The following is an 18,328-nucleotide window of genomic DNA, read 5'->3' as shown; positions in this document are numbered from 1 at the left end:
TTAAAATTTAGAGTTTGCGTGCTACATACATTACAAATGAATAATTGTGACGATAAACAGTTGTGTTTGAGATTTATAAATCAAAAGATCGGCTGTGTTTTTATTTCTGATTATCTTGGTTTGTTTTATCAAGTATATTGATTGTTTAATTTTTTTGTCGAGCCGAACTCGGACTCGGCGGCAGCGGCGTTAACACACTTCTTAAAAGCTTAAAATGGTTGAAGGTAGAAGATCTGGATCTTTCATACTATGTATATGGTTGTCTTATGTATTGAAGTTTCCGTTTGTCATGTTTTCATTATTATTGACCTCATATGCATGGTTCAGTTATAACAGAAAAAAGTTCAGATTTTTAGAATTTTTTATTCATCTCTTACTATGAGTAATAAAATGACTTTAATTAGTATCTGCGCACCTTGATAGGTCCTCATGCCCGGCAGACAGTTTTCACCTGACCTCGACCTCGATTTCATAGATCAGTGAACAAGGTTATGTTTTTATGTTTGCGTACTATAAGCAACCGGTCTTATATATTTGATTCTAAGGTGTACATATCCAACATGAACGTGTCATCTGACTGTGATCTCATTTCCAAGGTCCAGTGGCTTAAGTAAAGTTTTTTTGTTTGGTCTGTTTTTCTTATACTGTATGCAACAAGCGCCAACTATATTTGGTGTATGAAAAATCATAAACAATGTACATGTCAGTCTATCATATTTAATTTGAACTTGATTCCCTTTTTACGGTTGATTGTTCAATGTTAAGTTTTTTTTTGTCTGTTTTTGTTTTTAATACTATAAACCACCATGTAAACTTTAGTTGGTGTATGAAATGAATGTAAGGCGTTTATGCCTGTCTGAAATTTTTTATCTGACCATGACCTTATTTTCAAGGTTCATTAATCGATGCTACATTTTCCTGGTTAAGTTTTATTCTAAAATTCTATGTGCAAAAGGTTAAATCTGTTAAATATTCATCATCATAAAAATTTATAACGTTTAATTACATTTGAAATGTAATTGTCAAGGAATTAATTACCTGTAATGTAATTGTGATGTTATAAATTACATTTAAAAATCAATGAAATTGAAATGCAATTGATTACTTTTTCATGTCGGGACCTTTTATAGCCGATTACAGCGCGTCTCGTGTATTGCATTATAGTCCTGGTATTACTATTGACAGCCACTTTATTTAAACTTTGATGGATAGTTGTGTCATTGGCAATCCTACGCCGTTTCTTTATTTTCATATTTAAAATAAGTTATGTTTTGGGATTTCCCGCCGAAAACATTTGGGATTTCCCCCTATAATACTTAAAAATAAACGATTGATTTTGTGACAAACCGTTAAAAAATTCGTTTGACGTTTGGGAATGTTTTATTTACAAGATTTGCATATGATTCGTACGTTTTTTTTGAAGGGGGAGGTCCGAATGGTAGAATTTGGAGTTTGTATCATGTAAATTTAGAATCCTTTCAGTTAAACATAGATGCAGAAATTGATCTTGTTAGTTGTGTTCCAACAAATTTGAAAAGTACCAGACAAAAATCTCGAGAACGTTTAACTTTAAGCATAATTACAGAAAATGATTCGTAGGACACAAGACCTGACACACTTATGATAGAATACAACACATCTGATAAACGATGAAAAAAAAGAAAAGTACCTGTTAACAGGTTTCAAATACAGATTACTTACAGCCAAGAATAAAAATTCTTTACTCAGGCTGCTAGTGTAAACGATAACGTTCCTCAATGGACATTTGTGTTGACGTGTTGAAAACACCGAGCAATTATTCATTCGATTACTTTGTACTCAAAAGAAAATCGAAACAACTAACAGTGAAGTTGGTATTTTGGATAATATTCATTATTATACGAAACGCCATGTAGGTTTCCTAACCTGGAACTGTTACACACAAACCAAAATAGATATGCAGTTATACTTATTCATTTATAATTGGCTCAGTTTTTGTGGATCACGCCAATTTGATGTTGTGATATGATAATATTTTTGTATAATTTTTTCTTATATGATTTCTATATATGCCATTTTGTTTTTGTTTTTTGATATATTTTGTTTATAGTGATTAAAATATTAAAACAATGTTGACTGTTGTACCCATATTTTTTGACATTTTAACCTATTGTGTATGTTTGTTTTGTTAACACATTGTTGTCATTATAATAAAGTTTTATGCGACGGTCATGTAAGTGAGAGAATTATCTAGCTTATTAACCAGGTTTAATCTATTTTCTAGATAAGGAAATGCCTCTACCAAGTCAGGAATATTGCAGTTGTTTTCCTATAGCTTTTAATTTTTGCCATTTGATACTGGACCTTCCCGTTTGAATTTTCCTTACAATTCGATATGTTTGTTATTTTACTTTTTATTACTTTTTATGCTTACAAATATTGAAATGTGGCTGTCTGTATTTTACATGATCGGTCAAAAAACCTTAATCTCAATTGTTTCCTTCTGTTTTTGGTTCACTCTGAATTTTCTTATAAATGTGGCCGATCATCAGTTAAGAATCCGTATATGTTCAACAACATTTAAATCTTTTAGAATTATAAATATTTCATTTTTTAATATTTTAACTTTTACTTCAATAAAACCGTATATTTCTAGAATTATACATGTATCAACTTTCAAAATGTAATTTTCAATCATCGTGTAAAGTCTTGTAAGTGAAACATGATGTTGAGGAAGCATCTTTCATCTGAAAATACTATTCAGCACAACTACCCTTCAACTGAGTCGCAAGCTCATGCAATTTATGTTTTCACTCAGATTAGGTTTTTTCCTAGTTGATTTGAAGAAACCAACAATAAATGCACTATTTTGTCAAATTAGGACTAGTTTTCTAAATTGTAGAGGGTGAATAGGTGTTACAATTTTTAATTTAACATGTTAACTTTATGAATAATCAACATGAATAAATGTATTAACATTTGAAATTATTTATTTTAAAGATTTACAGGGGACAATTTGTCATTCATGCAATATCTTTTTAAAGCATTTTTGTCTCGCCAGCGACTACAGAACTTGTTTCTATGAAAGAAGTCCATACGGTTATTACAATTGGCCATGATAGTCAGACAGTTTTAGTTTATATGATTTATAAATATTTGCGGTGAGGTTGTGATGTTAACTCTCGCCTTTAACTGAGAGATGTATATTAATTGACTTCTTAGAATTGTTGATACATACGACTTTTTACATTGGAAAAATGACGTCTTAAGATTGGAAAAACTTGGAAAACATTTCTTTCAGAAGCTTCATTAGTGGTGTATTTACTTGATAAATCATCAACACTGTACTATAAAATTAAGGAATGATTTACTGATTAATGATAAGTGAGAAAATAGAAATCTATGCACTTAGTTTAAATTATATAACATTATATACAGAGGTGAAAGACATATATGATGTGAAGAAGTTCTTTCCTATATTGAATAATATGTAACTTAACTTAGCTTTATTGTTAATTTGAAAAAGAAAATAAAATGCATGTAAAACGTAAAGCAGAAAAATACTGAACTCCGAGGGAAATTCAAAATGGAAAGTCCCTAACCAAATGGCAAAAAATAAAAAGCCCAAACTCATCAAACGAATGAATAATAACTGTCATATTCCTACCTTGTTACAGGTATTTTCTTATGTTCAAAATGATTTTATAGCTTACTAAACCTCTAATTTGTGTGACAGACGCCGAAAATCGTTAATCAGATGACAAAAATAATTATGTCTGTTTTTAAAAGAAATGTGTGTGTCCAGTTGCACCCCCTTTTCTTCTCCATAGCAAATGCTATTTCTATACCAATATCGTAAAGTGTCTGCCTCAAACAGACTTGGATCTTTGCTTTCCACCAAATCAAACCCTAATAGTGCAACAGTATGTCCTTTTTCATGAAATGTACAAATTTCAAACTGGATTATCCGAAGTAAGTCATGAAGGTATATTCTTTTTAATCATCTTTTGAAGGTTTATTACAAAACTGACTTTGGGTCAAACTTTTAAGGAAAATCAACGACAGTTCCTATCTATATAATATACCTTAAATGTGTATGATTGTTGTGTTTGTAATAATCTCTATCAATACCAAATTAATGAAAACTACATACTCGACGCCTATCTGTATATGTCTTCGATGTCTTGAAGTTCCTTTCATATTCAAAGAAGCAACTTGTATTCCGGCATCAATTTGGTTTCTAGCTCCAGCAAAGTTAAAGTATGCCAATGCTTTATCCTAATAAATATTAAAGTTTACGCCTTCACAGTTTTAATGGTGTGTATCAAACAGTCTCAGTTTAAAATAACCAATAATAATTCAAATAATATTTATACCTGAGTGCGTATGATATGTGTTTCGGTAAAATATCCTTCATTAATAACCAACTGCTCGGAAGCCAAACACGTAATACTAGTACATGCAGAAACATTTGATACAAAAATCCCTGAAGAGTTAAAGACGTCAAAAAGATCTTAAATTGTTTTGTTATAAATTAGGTCGTTAGTTTTCACCATTGAATTCATATTGTGCTCATGTCGAGGCCTTTTGTTGCCGACTATATATATATATACATAAGTCATGTATATGCGGTATAGGTTTTTGTCATTGTTAAACGCCGTACGGTTGCCTATGATTGCTTGAATCCATTTTATTTGAACTTTCTTGAATACTTCTCTCATTGGAAATCATACCACATCTCCTTTTTAGCTCATCGGTGCCCGAAGATCTCCGTGTGAGCTTATGTCAACACTTAGCCTTCGTGGTCGTCAATCGTCTGTCGTCTTCGTGTATCGTCGTCGTCGTAAACCAATTAAAGAATCTTCTCCTTTGAAATTCCTGGACCAAATATCTCCAAACTTTAAATTATGTTTCTTAGGGTGTCTAGTTAATAAATTGTATCAGAAGTTTTGATCTATCAACAAACATGACAAAAAAAGCATCTAAGGGTTAACAAAAAAAGTAGAATAGCAAAAAATCCGAACTCAATACGAAAAATCAAAAGGCAAAATCAAAAGCTCAAAGAAATCAAACGAATGGATAAAAACTGTCATACTCATGACTTTGCATTTTCTTATGCAGAAAATGGTGGATTAAACCTACTTTTATAGCTGGTCATATATCTGAAAAACTAAAGCATTTTCAGCAAATCTGACATGGTATAAAATTGTTCAATAGGTCGAAATCTACAAGCATTTAAATTTACAGATGAACCGAACAACCCGTTGTTGGTTTGCTGCCACTACATTCGCAATTTTAACGAAATGTGGCAGTGTTTTGTTAGTATCTTGAATATTATTATAGATAGAGATAAACTGTCGCGCAAAAAAAATGTTCAACAAAGTAAGATCTTCAAATAACTTAATTTGATAAAAAAAAATTGACTCCTTAAGGAGTTATTGCCCTTTAAAGACAGTTTTACGTAATTTGTTTATCTAAATTGCTTACTTTGAAAATCCTCTCTGCTGAATCAATTCTGACAAACTTGGGCTGAATGAGTTTCAGGTTATCTAGTATAAATTTTGTATTTTATTTCCTTGTACGTCAAGAAACATAGCGACTGTGACTAAAATGTAACATAGGAGTATACTGCATTTCTTTATGTTTTTGGCAGATACAAAGAACATTAAAATGGCATTTTAGAGCCACTCATTGATATAGATTGAAAAGCCAAAATAATCATTGATGAAAGATTTAAGCAAAAAAGTATGCTACAGGTGACCGATGAATCGGGTTGTTGAGTGCCACTTGTTTTTTTTTCATTTCTCATTTCTAAAAAAAAAATATTTCACATTTGCTTTGCTCGAAACTAAGCATTAAAAATTTCACAGCATTGTCAAAGCACAATGAACTCAAAATAAGACCAAAAACATGAGGAAAAAAATATTTCAAACTTCTAGAACAACGGAGTTCAACACTGTTTTGTTGTGTTCGTGTTGCATAACTTGATTGCTTAGTTGCTCTCCTGAGCATATTCCATATAAGCCAATTGCATCAGAGCCATTATAAAAAGATAGGAATTAAATCAGAATAGAAGGGATTGCAAATTGACTAAATATAGAACGGTTAAGTTAATTTTGTGAAGACTTAAGTGATACTAATACTGTTTAATTCAAAATGTGTTCCCTTGTTAAGTTGACATGAATATGCTGGCGCCATGACAAATAATTATAAAATCAAACTTTACTTACAGCATCAACAGTTTTACCAGGAAATCCTCCCGTTAAATGAAGTATACCTAAATTATACGCTGCATCAGGACATCCCAATGAATATGCTTCCTCAAAATATTTTACCGCTTCTGTAGTATTTAGATCATAATTTAATGCGTACCATCCTAAGGCATTCAATGCAGAAGGATTTTTCTAGAATAAAAACATTTCCATATATTCATAACCAACAAATCCTTATATATCTTTTTTCAAATTTGATAAATACTGTAAAATATTTTTTTTCAAAATGAACAGTTAAAATACATGCATAGAGTTATAGGATAGCACAATAATTTTACAATAAAATCAATTCAACATTATTTTCTTTATAATTTTAATTTTACTGTATAGTTCTTGTCAATCATGAAACGTTGTTTGGTTGCCGCCCCTTGATTGGTAATGTTAAGGCAATTTTGCACACAATTTTCAAGTCCCATACCGACTCTGTCTGTCTGTCTGTCTGTTTGTCTGTCTGTCTGTCTGTCCCGCAAATCAGTTTTCCAGACTTTTTTTTTCATGCTTATAGATACTGATTAGATATTTGGTGTACTGTTTGATCATGACAAGTTAGAGGTCAGGTTCAATTTTCACGATTTTAGCTTTTGTTCAGTTATAGCCCTTTCTCTAGAATTAAAATTTTGACTAAATACTTATTAAGTACTTGATTATCGTTCAAAGGTAAATAACACATTTTAAAAAAGATATTGTCACAGATATTTTCATTAATGATAAATGACATTTTGGTGTTGTTCCCTTTTCTTTGGTAAATTGTTTTAAAGAATATAGTGGTAGGTTTGTTTGTTATTGATTCTGTATAAACTTATTTTCCGAATGCTTTATATTTTAAAAAACTTTTTTGTTTAGATAATAACATATTTTTGATAAAGGTTTTACATTTTATTAAGAAATACTTCATGGAGGCCATAATTTTGTTGGAAAATTACACATTGCCTCGGTCATGATATTCAAATTTATCCTGAGTGTGAGCGAGTGATAAAATTGACTAAAATAATCAGTTTCGACTCTGTGTTTTTGTCATTCTTTAAGATATTGATTTGATAATCATTATGTAGTGTTATCTTGACAAGTTGTAGATCAAGTTTGAATTTTGTTCCGGTCTGATGATTTTGTGCAGAGTTATGGTCATTGGACATATAAAATTCACTTAAATAATTAAGGGGTAATTGTCCTTTAAAGTAAATTTTTAATAATATTTCGTAAATTTTTGTTATCTTTTACAAAAATTTCTCCTCTAAAATTACTGAAACAAGGTTAACCAAACTTGGTCATACTCAGCATTAGTGTATTTAGTTTTAAAATGTGTCCAATGAGCCCGCTTATCACCCACCATAGTAAAGTAGAACGTTGGAGTCAAATAAAATTGAGAATGGAAATGGGGAATGTGTCAAAGAGACAACAACCCGACTATAGAAAAAAAACAACAGCAGAAGGTCACCAACAGGTCTTCATTGTAGCGAGAAATTCCCGCACCTGGAGGCGTCCTTCAGCTTGCCCCTCAACAAATATATACTAGTTCAGTGATAATGAACGCCATACTTAACTCCAAATTGTACACAAGAAGCTAAAATTAAAATAATACAAGACTAACAAAGGCCAGAGGCTCCTGACTTGGTGTTTTTGGTTAATATCTCCGAAACTAAAGCAATGTATTATGGTTGCACTATTTCAAGCATCAACTGTAAACAAAAAGGTGAGCTACAGAGCCTTTAGTTTTTTTCCCAAAACGACGTTTTCATGAACAAACATGTGTTTTTTCATTAACAATCTAAGTAAATTTAGGCAATTTCAACGACTCATATCTTGAAAAGCAGCAGGGTGACCCATCCTTTTTATTATATTCTTGAAAAGAGTATAGTGAAATCGTCAATTTTGGCAAAGTATAAGAAAATTCTATCTCGGGAAACATATACCGATGAGCTACCTTAAAACCACCTTTATTAGTCCATTCAAACTAATACGGAGATCTAAGAGCGGTTTAGGGAAGTGTGATGTCATCTATATAGTTTTCTGTTAAGATAATCGAAGCAAATAGTTCCAGCTTAATTAGTTCATTTTTACTTGCTTTTGCAATATGTTCTTTTGGTGATAATTTCCAGAGAAACTGGATCAATCTTTACTTTTTGTAGTTTGAAGATGAACACTGTTTACTAGTCTGGAAGGAAGCACATTCAATTACTTCAAACATAATTGGTACAAGTTTCAATCTTTGGTCCCGTTCTGCTGCCTTAATTAAAAGTTTGACTTTAAAAACTATATGTCAAAAACATTAACAACGGAAGTATCCTCTAAAACATCGGAACTGAGGTTGGTCGATTTCTGTCCTAAGGTCACCACAGGTATTTAGCATTGATACACTGAACGAGACATGCTTTCCCTAACCAAAGAGGAAAGCCTTTAATCGAACTATTGGAGAGGGTGACAATTCGATGTCTGGTTCTCGAGTTGGATAGCCATTACACGATTTTCTCATGGTTCCTACATAAAAAAGGGCATTGGGTACATGTACCGGAAAATCGAAATAACAAAGCTTTTTTCTACAGTGACGTCATCTCAGCAATGTTAAAAAATTGAACAGAGGGAAGAATCGAGGAAACAACAAGTCTTGCCTCCCACTAATGCCCCGTCATTAAATGATCTTGCCACTGTGTTACTCTCATCAATAGCCGACGTCATTGATGTCTGTATGTCGTTCGAAGAGTACATTCATGTTGAAATGCTTATACTACATTTTAGCTCGATGACTAGAGTCAGAATGTTCTTATTTACTACTACACGGCTGTATCATATATCATTTGATTTGAAAATGTGTGTATTTCAAAATTAATTTGGTCGTCAAACGAAAAAAGGATGAAGCATTTTTATACGCCCGTCAAAATTTCGACGGGGCGTATTATGTTATACAAATGTCCGGTGTCCGTCCGTCTGTCCGTGTCCGTCTTTTACATGTCTCGCCGTATCTCAAAAACGATGTATGATTATTGCTTAAAACTTTACACACTTCTTTGTTATATTAATCTTAACATCTGTATACTTTTTGGTGATGATTCAAAATTTAATTTTTTCAGTTATTTAGTATTTTGTAAAAAAGGGGGAGGGTTTTTTTTGCATGTCGCGCCGTATCTCAAAAACAATTTATGATTATTGCTTAAACCTTTACACACTTATTTGTTATATTAATCTAAAGATCTGTATAATTTTTGGTTTTGATTCAAAATTTTATTTTAGTGATATTTAGTTTTTTAAAGAACGGGCGTATCATGCGCTCATGGCGCAGCTGTTTATTAGAGATTAAGATCAAAGGTCATTCATCATTTCATGAGAAAATCATTGAATATTTATTTTCAATTCAAATACTCTTTTTGAAGCAAAATGATTAGAGATGTTTTCTTCTTTGTTAATGTTTCGTCGAAAAAGTGGAAATCATCAATAAATGAGTTTTTAGAGTAAACATTTGCAATATTAGAAAAAGGGGGTGGTTTTCATTTAAAAAAATATGTATTTTTCCAACTTTTGTCAACGATAAATCGATCAACTGGTTAAACCTCTGAAGGAGCGAATATCAAATACCAAAACGCTAACTGGTTTACCTGACCATTAAAAAAAGAATATTTTGGTATTTTGATTTGTCTAAATCTGTTTCCATGGGATTTAAAAGTTTAATGGATGTGCTTATTTAGTATTTTATACATCTTATGTATGTGTTTTTGCTTACATTATTGTATAAAATTGTGAAATATTCTTAAAATTTGGTTTGATAGACAAATTTTCACAAAGCAGTCGACTGTGGTAGGTGCAAAAATATGTTATTCATTTTTGTGCACAGGCATAAATTTCGCCGAAAAAAATCACCACAAGATAACAGATTTATCTTTTTTTAACATCAATATGCAACTCTGCTTCTAATGACCGTTTTAGGCGAACCAATTTAAAACCAATGGGCAATGTTTGCATACAAAACAGGAAGTCGAGTACACCTTTTAATGTTCAGATTGTGTTTGAGTTGACTATTCTTCAAATCTCAAATTTCAGGTTCATCTAACGAAAAATGTTGGACACTTTTTAAACACTTAAGTGTCTATTTCAATAGATTCAATTAGTTTATGTGAAAGATTTTAACTGATTTAGTCATTAAAAACGCTCCGATTCAAGCATAAATATAAAAAATCTATTAAATATGCCAAAAAACGTCACTTTTCAGATGGTTTTTGTCAAAAATTAAAGTGGCCGCATCCGCGTTCATCCTCAACCTTTATATATGTTATGTATCATCATCAAATACAACTTACATTTAAATATTATGAATGAACACGAATGCGGCCACTTTCATTTATGACGGAAACCGTCTATAATTTTAACTAAAATGCTAAAATTGTGAAGATTTCAGTAATTTAGCATGACTTAATGATACTAGTACCCGATATTTGTGCAGTGTATTGTCAAAAACAGCCCATATTCATTTGTAATGATATTGTTTAAAACATTAGCGTTATGTTTACTTTAGTGTCATACATGTGACCACAGGATTTAGAAAAATCATTGCTTTCGACAAAATGCTTTATAACGGAGAGAAGGAATTCTAATGTAATTGGAAAATATCATTTTTTTTAAAATTTCATCTATTTAACTGAACTTGAAAAAGAGAATACAGCACATCCTGATCAATGTGTCAATTTGTACATTATTATTTACGACAAGAGTTCGATGAAAGTGAATTGAAAGTTATGACAAAAGAGATGACATCAGTTTCCATGGTGAGCATTCTTTGTTTTTTGGGCAAAACTGCAATAGCATTTATTTAGTTATCCCCTTGTTGTGAATAGGCTATATCAGATATTGCAGCCCGTGTAAAAATTTCTTAAAAAGGAGCTAGCAAACTAAGGGACACAAAATCATCTATCTATCTAACCTTGATTTGTTTCAGGGTAGAGGTAGTATAGATACTTGTAAAACTAAAATCGTTTATTTATATTCACAACTTCTATATGAGCATAGCTTACCTTTTCTGCAGACTTTTTAATGTGCGTCATAGCCTCAGTCTCATTTACAGATGTGCCATGTCCCTATAAATACACCAGCATACAAATGGACTAAATATGACTTCGTCTATTATAGTTTATTTTCGTTATTAGAAAAAAATCAGTATGACTTAGGTGTGAGACCACCAATTTATTCCCTCCAATTTAGAATGTATGTTAAAGTAGCCCTACTCTAACATAAAATAGTGCCTTTGAAGTTATTGTTTACTTAAACTAAACAACAAAGCTTTTTGAATAGTAATTTTCTCCCAAAAGGCAGTAGAAACATGTATACATGGGTTGCACATTGGCATTTAGAAAGTTGATACATGTACAATGCAGGATGTGCCTGTTTTCTATGAAGTTAAATGTAAAATATTGAAAAAGCTGGGAAAATTGCAAAATTTGGCTGAATATATAGAGATTTTGAATTGGTGATCTGACACCTTTAAAACGGAAAACGATAGAACCAAAAACTAAGATAACAATTGACTTGTTTTGTCTTAATAGAATTTAAGTCCTGTACTTAAATTCAGTTATCACGGTGCGCTGTACTATTTCATTGGTTGGTTATTAGTGAGTTTAGGAAAACTCAAATTTCATTGGTGGTTAGTGAACCATACAATTTGACGTCACGATCCTTTTTTAATTTGGGTCCAACAGGAGAGGCTGCTTAAATAACTTATCAGAGGAAAATTTTATTCAAAATCCCTCCCTCCTCTCGAAATGTATATTTATTGTAAATACAATGTATTAGAATAAGATACTGCCTGTGTTGTAATTTATAATTTCAGGTGATGTTTCAGTTGTCAATTGTTTGAACACCTATATGTATTTGGCCATTTGGACAGACAGGACCTGTGAAGAAGTCTGATCGAAGTTATCGAACCTTCCAACAAAGACTGAATTTATTAGGCCTGTGATTTGCATAATTCGCTGCATCAAAAAACATTTTGTTTTATGAATAGGATCATTTACTACAGATCTAGATGAACAATGTAAGGGTTTCGATCCATCACCTGTGTTCCCACGGTGATTTCCAAATTGTTTTAATCCTATCTTCAGTTACCATTATCTGTGGTAGTAATTTATATATATATATATATATGACAGTACGGTTGCCATAATCAGCAATATGCGGGTAACCTCATTTTTCAGTTATATACAACATGTATAAATTATGAGAATATAATATTAAAGGCTGTGGCCAAATACTGCCAATTTGTTGTTTGGTCTTAATTAGCATCTGGGATAACTGATCATTTGAAATGCTAGTCACATTTATTCTTTTTAAAGTGGAAAGACCTAATTAAAAATGAAAGCCGAATACTATACGTCACGAAATTCTTTAGAATTATGATGACATGAAGTGTTTTGTATATATTCTGCTGCACAATCTGCTATACTAAAAAAACGTTTGTTATTATCGTATCGGGAGGGAAGAAAATTCGTTCGAACAGTACTAGTGGAGAAATCAATTTCACTTTATATATATATTTGGTTTCTTAAAGGGGCACTAGCTGTGAAATTCATGTTCACCGATTTTAATCATATTGTCGTATTTGATTTATAACAATGTAAAACATTTATCCAAACTATTAAAAGTCTAAAATAAACAATTAACAGGGCACTGGCATAAAACTCGTTTCGTGTGTATTTTATTCTAAACGACATCTAATTTATTATCGAGTTGACATCTAAAGTCATCTGATGCACATATAAGCGATTTAAACATAAATATAGATATACATAGATTAAGCAAATTCGTGCCGTTGGATTATTTTAGGTCTATATAATTTCATATCATAGATGAAAAATAAATGTTTATCATCGTTTTTACCTGTATAATAATGTTTTTTTTTGTGGATCGAATCAGTCACTAAATACAAATGATTTACCTTTGTTTCACTTTCAATGTTGACATTATTTTCCTTAAATTTTTGTTTACACATACAATGCACGTGCTATCCGTCTCAAACTAAGGGGTTAAATTGAAGTTCAGATGAATACGGATTCAATGAGGTCGAATTATTCACTTGCAAGTGAATAACTCATAATCAATTTTCTTTAGCTTATTTAAACAAAAATGAACCACACTGGCTGCTTAAAGTGAATTATTATTTCACTATTTGCATTTCATTAATGGTTGAGCAAAAAAAAATTATATTAGATTTTTCATATATCTCGTAGCTAGTGCCCCTTTAAATCCAATACCTTTCATTAAAAAAAAGCATAAGGGACATTTGGAAGTTACTGTACTTCTTCAAAAAACAAGTTATAGATTAAATGCCAAGGTATTTGTTACAACTATGTATATTAAGTTTACAAATTATTTATTTAGGGCTGCACGCATTCATTTCTGAAAAAATAATGTGTTGCACACACCTTGGGCCGAAATAGGTTTTGCAGTAAACATGTCTTACCCTTAGCAGAATGATACCGTAGTCATACATGGACTGAGCATCTTCTGTTTCGGCACTCATCCGCAAGTATTGCAAGGCTGTATGAATATTACGCTTTAACCCTTGTGATCCCCAAAATAAAGCTCTGCCAATGTTTTGCTGCAATGAAGAAGATTCCCATTTCAAAATTATATAAGATTAGAAGATGTGGTATGATCGCCAACTAGACAACTATAAAAATAAACCTAAAAAACAACCATACCGAAGGCCAATAACACTTTAAAAGGACAAGTTCATTAAAAATGACTTAACGAAACCGATGTTATTCAACGGATAGCTGAACCTCCCACTTTTAGTGGAAAAATTCAAAACGGAAAGTCCCTCATCAAACGACAAAATCAAACGTTCAAACACATCAAACGAATGGATAACAACTGTCATATTCCTGAAATGGTACAGGCATTTTCTTATGTAGAAAATGGTGGATTAAACCTTGTTAAAGCTAGCTAAATAAAGGAAACAGAAGTATACCGTTGTTCGAAAGGCATAACTCGATTGAGAGGAAACAAATCCAGGTTACAAACTAAAACCGAGGGAAACACATCAGCTATAAGATGAAAACAACGAAACAAGAAACACAACAAAAATCAAAAGACAATGCAACACACACAGAAACGAACTAAACATAACAACTGCAATTCTACTGACTTTTTTTATTTTTAATTTAAACTTTGGCAAACAGTAAATTTATAAAAATGACCATACTATTGATTTTATAATTTTGTGCAATAGTTAACATTTTGAATTTTAAAATCTTAACAGTTTTCACGGCGAAATATTCAAATCAACTGTTTTCTCTCAAAAAGTTCTGTAATGACCCTGTGCATTTTTTCTGTCTGTTAAGCTACAATCCTTATTTGTGTGCAATGAAAACCAATAAGAAAATATGAATGAAATGAACTCGATTAATTAACGTAATAATTTTCTTAGCACAGTATGTCAATTGTGTTCCTTCACGTGCTAATGTGATACAATATTACTGTTGATCGTTTCTATATTTCAGGGACAATTTGCTCCGTGTATGATTAGTTATTTCTAAATGACCAAACGCTAATCTATTCGCGGTGTGTTCGTGTTATAGCATGGAAATCAAAGAGAAATGTGCAATCAATCATTAATTACTATGATTGATCTTTATTATGATATCTCTTTTACAAGTAACTACGACATTGTCAGGATAATAACCTAGGATATTATTTATCCCGTCAGTGTGTAAAAATATCGTGTATTTAAGGTAGATCATAAGTAAATATTTTTTGAGACAGAATTTTCTTATACTTAGCCAAAATGAAGATTTTACTATGTTCTTTTCAAAAATATTATAAAAAGTATGGGTCACCGTGCTATTTTTCAAGCTATGATTCGTTGAAAATTGCCTAACTTTGGTCCATGGAAAAACACATTTGTGTGCATAAAAAAAAATCTTTGATATAGAATTTTTAAATAAATTGTGAAAAGATATGTTTTGTAACAGAAAATAAAAAGAAAAAATGGTGTCACTGAACTTGTTTTCTTGCTACAAGCAAAAAGAAAAAAATTCCCTATCAGTCCAGTATAAATTTTTTTTTACTAAAAGAGTTATCTTCCCTTAAATGACTCATTTGAAAAAAAATGATTCTAAAAACAAAAAAATGATATTTGTTTGAATATTTTGCATTATACAATAAATTACCAAGTTTTCTTTATATTCTTAAACAGTCTAACCTTTATATTGCAAATCGGTCTCCATATTTGCAGATTTAGGCAAATAACTAGACCGATTTTTTTTACTGTGATTGTACAATACAAGATGGCGGTATACCTTGTGTCTACATTAAACCGACCGTGCGAGGGCTGTATAGCCAGTCAAGGTCGTTAAACACTTCCATTTGTTGTCTACATTAACCGTATAAAAGTGGTACATGTATTTATCCTTTAGGTTTATTTACCAGAAATGGCTATAGTTGAGATGATACAAAATGTAACTAATCATTGTGATATTAACAGTATTGTAAAAAGATATAATACTTTAAAAGTTGTATTGCCTAAAGAATGGACAGAAATTATTCATAAAAATATTCATAGGAGAAATGTTTCTCGCTCTATAAATATTTAATGTCATTTTCAAAGATAAATTGTCAGAGTTTTCTATGTGCTCGAAAAAAGAATTGTATTTATTACTTACTAGTAAACTATGTCAGCATCCTATTTGCTATAAAAAGTGGACGGCAGTTTTTGAGATTGAAGAGAATGATCTTTGTAAAGTATGGAAAAACGTTAATTTTTATTGGAAACCATCTATATTAATTGATCTAGATTTCAAAATAGCACATTATTGTATTTTCACAAATTCTAAACTTATGACTATGAAACTTATAAATTACAATGTATGTGATGTATGTGAAAAGGAAGTAGAAAATATCACTCATTTATTTCTATTATGTTCTGAATTAGTAGAATTTCATCTGTTTATGCAACAAAAGTTGTCAGTTTTATTTGATAATGTTGACTCTGACAAAATTGATAATTTAGTGTATGAAGAGGTATTTATGTTTGGTTTATTTGGATCTATCAAAGGCGTAAATGTAAGTTTTGTCAATTTCATGTTATCTGTAGCAAGATATTGTATCTTAAGAAGAAGGAATTTACTTAAAAATTTAAACAGTAATGTTGATCTTATTAGACTATTTAAATACACTGTAAAACATTATATAACTTACCTGTATGAATATTTGTGTGATGCAAGATGTATGAGAAATGTTTTTGAGAAACACTTTTTAAAGAATAATATTCTGGTACAAGAAACCGAAGGTGTCATAACATTTAATTTCTAATTATTGTGCTGATTATATATGTGATTATACTTAAAAACATTGCCTTGTGATATTTTTGTGTAATATGTAATATATCTGTTGTATATATATGTTGAAGAATTGAATAAAGATAAAATAAAAAAAAAAATATCCTTTAATCTTCTATTTTTCATTATCATGCGGTACATAATAATTGTGTAGCTGGGTGCATACAGTATAATAAAAATGAGAACGGAAATTGGGAATGTGTCAAAGCGACAACAACCTAAGGCCACCAAATGGGTCTTCAATGTAGTGAGAAACTCCCGCACCCGGAGGCGTCCTTAAGCTGGCCCCTAAACAAATAGTTATACTAGTTCAGTGATAATGGACGTCCGTCTAAACTCCATATTATACACAAGAAACTAAAATAAAAAATCATACAAGACCAACAAAGGCCAGAGGCTCCTGACTTGGGCCAGGCGCATAATTGCGGCGGGGTAAAACATGTTTTTTGAGATCTCAACTCTCCCCCTATACCCCTAGTACATGCATTACTAAATGAAAGATATCACAATTATAATATATCGACCAAACTATTGAAAATCACACCATCACAATTCTTTTGACCAAGGATTAGCATAGTAAACTAAACTATAAAAATCTTTGTTTTTACGTTCGTAGTAACATAGTAATTTCCATTGTCGGTCACCGGTTTCAATTCTCGTGCATGCTATGATTGTTGTTGTTTTGGATTTTTTGGCCGTTATAAGTTTGTGATAGCCAGAATGTTATCAATGAATTACCAAACGCGTAACTTGACTACAGTTCAGTGTAGTTATACGAAGACTGGTTTGAATGTAATTTTGTGCATTTATGAAAACAAAATAGTGCTCACTACTGTTAATATGTTTGCAATGTTATTTACTTAACAGGTATATGTAGAGAGAATATAGTTGCAGTGGTTAGCGAATCGTAGTTCAATGAATGCTTCGTCAGCCAAAAATTATCATTTAAAAAAAAAAATAACATACATTTGAGCTATGTGCATGTTATCTACCACAGGTCCTGCCATACTTGATCCGGGTACCACAAATTCATATTACCTGGGCAGACAGCACACCTTTCTTTGCTTGGAACTTAAGCCAATGAAATATGTCTCCATCTTCATCCGTCTGCTGTTTTATTTGATCCTCATCAGTTAGTCTGATTGATTCTGTGTAAACGTCTGTGTTTTTATATATTTCTTTGTCCTCCCTGGTTGTATCAGCAACATACTTAAGATACGCTAAAAGATATATTTATCAATTTATTTAATAACAAATATTTAAGAATCTGCAGAAATTTTAACGAAACTCTTAAATTAAATATTTTGAATATTATATATTTATTAAATTGTAACAAACAAATAATTCATGAGATTTACAACTACAATTTTAATGTATTTTTACCCCTCTGTTACTTGCTGTTGGGGATGGATGTGGTGGAATGTAGTAAACAGTCTACAATAAGGACTACATTAGTAGACAATGAAAAAATCAAAAGGGGACTATTGTGGTCTTGGGATGTCAAAAATACACATCCGTGTCTACTTTGTATTTTTATATAAACATACGCATTTAAATTTTAAAATGAACCCGAGGGAAAATATGATACAGTCCAAACGAAAAAATATAAAAAAGACTAAATTGAAAACAACGTTCAAACATATGAGTGCGTGGAATAAAAACCACAATTTGTATACTTGTCATGTAAAACAAATTTCGTGGTAGAGGGGTCTAAATACAGCACACACAACTTTTTCCAAAAGACCAAAAAAGTGAAAAAGT

General features: G+C 31.3%; 1 protein-coding gene across 2 annotated transcripts in view; it reads right to left on the bottom strand.

Annotated features, from left to right (window-relative positions):
- The window catches only part of LOC143079727 (protein sel-1 homolog 3-like), a 108,180-nt gene that overhangs the window by 32,371 nt on the left and 57,481 nt on the right, over positions 1-18,328 (bottom strand). The window contains exons 12-16 of one of the 2 annotated variants that reach the window (XM_076255271.1): positions 17,606-17,787; positions 13,690-13,827; positions 11,249-11,311; positions 6,210-6,383; positions 4,133-4,257 (exon numbers count right to left, since the gene is read on the bottom strand). In XM_076255271.1, coding sequence (XP_076111386.1) covers positions 4,133-4,257; positions 6,210-6,383; positions 11,249-11,311; positions 13,690-13,827; positions 17,606-17,787 — 682 coding nt within the window. The remainder of the gene's footprint in view (positions 1-4,132; positions 4,258-6,209; positions 6,384-11,248; positions 11,312-13,689; positions 13,828-17,605; positions 17,788-18,328) is intronic. The other variant, XM_076255273.1, reaches the window with a different exon arrangement.

Source organism: Mytilus galloprovincialis, chromosome 6, assembly GCF_965363235.1.
Source record: "Mytilus galloprovincialis chromosome 6, xbMytGall1.hap1.1, whole genome shotgun sequence".
Classification (NCBI taxonomy): Eukaryota; Metazoa; Mollusca; class Bivalvia; order Mytilida; family Mytilidae; genus Mytilus; species Mytilus galloprovincialis.
Note: the sequence above shows the minus strand (reverse complement) of the source record. Positions and strands in the feature narration are given on the sequence as shown.